This window comes from Rhincodon typus, chromosome 1, assembly GCF_021869965.1.
Source record: "Rhincodon typus isolate 14 chromosome 1, sRhiTyp1.1, whole genome shotgun sequence".
Classification (NCBI taxonomy): domain Eukaryota; kingdom Metazoa; phylum Chordata; class Chondrichthyes; order Orectolobiformes; family Rhincodontidae; genus Rhincodon; species Rhincodon typus.
In genome coordinates this window covers 176,546,756-176,550,350 of record NC_063332.1, presented here as the reverse complement: position 1 = coordinate 176,550,350, position 3,595 = coordinate 176,546,756, and the positions used below count along the sequence as shown (strand labels likewise).

Sequence of the window (3,595 nt, the reverse complement as noted above, 5' to 3'; positions counted from 1 at the left end):
TTTTAGACAGAGTGTACAATCTTTTCGGAAAGGTTATTCTAACCCCTTGTGTCTGCTGGCAGTGGTCCATTAGTTTGTTCACGATGTTTTGGTTCTGTTTCCCCTTTGAGGGCTGCGTTGTTGCTGATAAAAGCCCTGACATTGCAGATCCCTTTGGTGTTATCAGAGACCATTCCCAGTCAGGGTCACACACTCAGTCTGGAATAAATATGCATTGCAAGGGTGACTAGAGCACTGACTGAGAATATTTCTGACAGCGGTGATGGCTCGGATAATGCTGCAGCAACTCAGTGTGGGACAGTTTCTACCTCCTGATCCCGACTTGCCATATCCCTTACAGCAGTTGGCTAAATGCTGCACACTGGTGACAGGTGGATAATGACAATCTGCATTTATATAGTGCCTTAATGTGATACAACACCCCAAAGTTCTTTACAGGAGGTTTAACAAATGGAAAAATGTCAGGGCGTAGATTGGGATAACAGGACAGCTAACCAAAAGTCTGCTAAGAGAGGTAGGTTTTAAGGAACATCTCAGGAGAGGAGGGAGACAGTTCTCTAACTTTGGATCCAGACAACTCAAGGCCCAGTCGGTGATAGTGGAATGAGCGAGAGGACGGAATTGGAGATCTCGGAAGCTCGTGGAGACTGGGACAGATCAGAGATAAATAGCGGGGAGAGTTTTTAGGTGTTTCCAGCCAGGGTTCTAATGTCAGCCTGTGAACACAAATAAACAGTTCCATAGAAATAGAAGGCCCTGTTCCCATTCCCTTTAAATATCTTCAAAAAGAAACATTTAGTTGTTTGAAAAAAAAACTGAAGTAGGTATTGAATAAATTGACCAGCATTTAAATCTTTTTAAGCTAAGCGAGTGATTTGCCCAATGTTATGATGAATCTGGGAAATTCTTTCTTATTGAGATGGTAGTGACTATTTCTTTGTGTGTTGTGTAAGGCTGAGGGAGCTCTGAACCTGAACACAGCATGTGATCGGAAAGCAATTGGGGTCCAGGTGGAAGATGAGGTGCAGTTCCTCCAGCTTGTGCTGAGCTTCACTGGAACACAGCAGCAAGCCTGAGACAGAGATGCTGGCCAGGGAATTGGGTGGTGTGTTAAAGGGGCAGGCAAGTGGAAGTTGTTTGGCGTCATTGCCACCCAGCCTGTGTTTGGAATGCCCTGTCTGGTTTCAGTTGAGAGTTGATCTGTGACTCCTCTTGCATTGTGCACTGTGGAATAAGTGTCTGTACATAGGAATCTGCCTTATCTCTGCTGTTCCCCACCAATCCAGTCATGTCTCAGTTTTGAAGTTCACTGTTTCAAATCGCTGTGTGGCATCTGTCTCTATGGTCCCATCTCTATAACTCCTGCAGTCCTCTGGGATCCCCGCACTACTCCATCCCCGTTCCTGACCTCTGTATTTCGGATTTTCGGTGTTCCCCCATCAGTGGCCATACCTTCAGCAGCCTTGGCTCCATGCTGTGGAATTGTTGCTAAACCATCTCCATCCCTGTCTCTCCTCCTTCCATTGAGCTGTTCTTTAATCCTGTCTCCAAAACCAAACTTCTGATCATCTGCCTAAAGAGCTTTGACCTTGAGATAATGGAGCAGATTTAGGCCATTCGGCCCATTGAATCTGCTATGCCATTCAATCGTGGCTGATGGGTTTGTCAAACTCATTCTCCTGTCTTCTCCCTGTAACCCTTGATCCCTTTACCAATCAAGAATGTATCTATCTCTGTCTTAAATACACTCAATAACTTGACCTCCACAGCGTTCTATAGCAAAGAGTTCCTCCCACTGGCATCACATTCTATTTGAAAAGCTCTCCTGTGCAATACCTGGGATATTATATTGTGAAGTTGCTTTATAAATGCAAGTTGTTGTATATTACCTATGCATGGGGAGCTGGTCACGTCACTGTGCTATTAATCCAGAGACTTTGATGATCTCAGGACGTGTGTTCAAATCCCACTGAGGTACGATTGAAATAGTTTTAGTGACTGTTGTAAAAACCCTTCTGGTTCATTAAAGTTTTATGGGAAAGAAACAGCCTTTCTTACCCGGTCTGGCCTACATGTGATTCCAGGCCCACAGCAATGGGGTTGAATATTACTTGCCCTCTGAAACGGCTGAGCAAACATGCTCAGTTCAAGAGGCAATTAAGAATGGACCACAATACCAACTTTGCCAGCGATGGCCACATTCTGTGAAAGAATAAAGAAAATCAAATGTGGTTACAAAGGTGAGAAATCCCAAAATGGGTGAATAAAGTTGTTGTCTGTCATCCTGTAGTAATTGTAGCCCAGGGTGAGTAGAGATTTAAATTCACTAGAGTTCACAGAAATATTAGGAAACTAGGAGGCAGCCAATCATGTCTGTGCCGGTTGTCCAAACGAGCATAATGACTTAGTGCCATTCTCCTGCCTTTTCCCCATAACCCTGGTCTAAACAGGGTACATGTCAAGAAGCTGTTCCTATTGATTGAAGAATCAAGAACTGGGGGGCACAGATTGATGGCTATTGGTGATATGAGGAAACCCTTTCCCACACGGTGAGTGGTTAGGATCAGGATTGGCACTGCCTGAAACTGTGGTGGAGGCACAGTAATTGGATCATTAGCCGAGCAGAAAGAAAGCGAGGATGACAGGAAAAGGACAGGTGGAACATGGTATGCAAGTCTAAGAGAGCTGGTGCAGATGCAATTGGCTGAATGGTCTTATCTGTGCTGTAACCATTCTGTGATTGTAATTGTGCAAAGCTCTGGTTAGACCATGCGTGCCATATTGTGAATGTTACCGTGTCCCACAGCTTAGGCCGGGTCTAATTAATTGTCCAAACACATTCATTTCGGTTGTCTTTTGACAAAATCTCTTCAATGTCACATGTCTTTGAAGAGCTGTGAAGTACAGTGATCACTCCACCTGCAGTAATCCTCATGGTTGTGATTGAGATATCTTGGTGTTATGCAAGAATGTGTTGAGTCTAATTCGTTTTAATTAAAACCTATTTTTATCTCACCTTGAAAAGTAAATAAAGCTTCACATATTTCAAATGGATTTTGGCACATCTCAGGCTTTGACTGAACGTGTTAAAATGTTTGTGAATCAGTTCTGAATGACTCTACTACAATCTTTCTGACATTATTTTTGTCTCAGTCATTCGCAGGAGTTTGTGGGTGGAAAGTTGTGTGTGGGGTCAGGTGCTGTACCCAGACAAGGCAGTACTTTGAGATAGTAGGAACTGCCGATGAGGTGAATCTGAGATAACAAGGTGTAGAGCTGGATGAACACAGCAGGCCAAGCAGGAAAGCTGACGTTTTGGGTCTGGACCCTTCTTCAGAGCCCTGCTGTGTTCAGCTAATCAGAGAGAAGCATTGAACCTGAGTGAGGGTTAGACCTTGGCAACACCTGACCCCCTATGGGATGTGATGACGATTTGTAAATGCAAATTTTCCTTTTTTCGTTCTTTCACTGACGTCATCTGTCTCAGTGTACAAGTTCCCTTTTGAATGAGCACACTCTATCTCGGATGTTTTCTCTCTCTTGGTCTGTCTATAATCTCCATCTGTTTGTTTCTACAGTGCTCCCCCTTGACACT

The 3,595-nt window shown here is 44.0% G+C and overlaps 1 protein-coding gene across 1 annotated transcript in view; it reads right to left on the bottom strand.

The window, feature by feature from the left end:
- Positions 1-2,157: 2,157 nt before the first annotated feature.
- The window catches only part of LOC109920099 (B-cell scaffold protein with ankyrin repeats-like), a 183,075-nt gene continuing 181,637 nt past the window's right edge, over positions 2,158-3,595 (bottom strand). The window contains exon 9 of the mRNA XM_048613278.1: positions 2,158-2,202. Within this exon, the coding sequence (XP_048469235.1) occupies positions 2,158-2,202 (45 nt within the window). The remainder of the gene's footprint in view (positions 2,203-3,595) is intronic.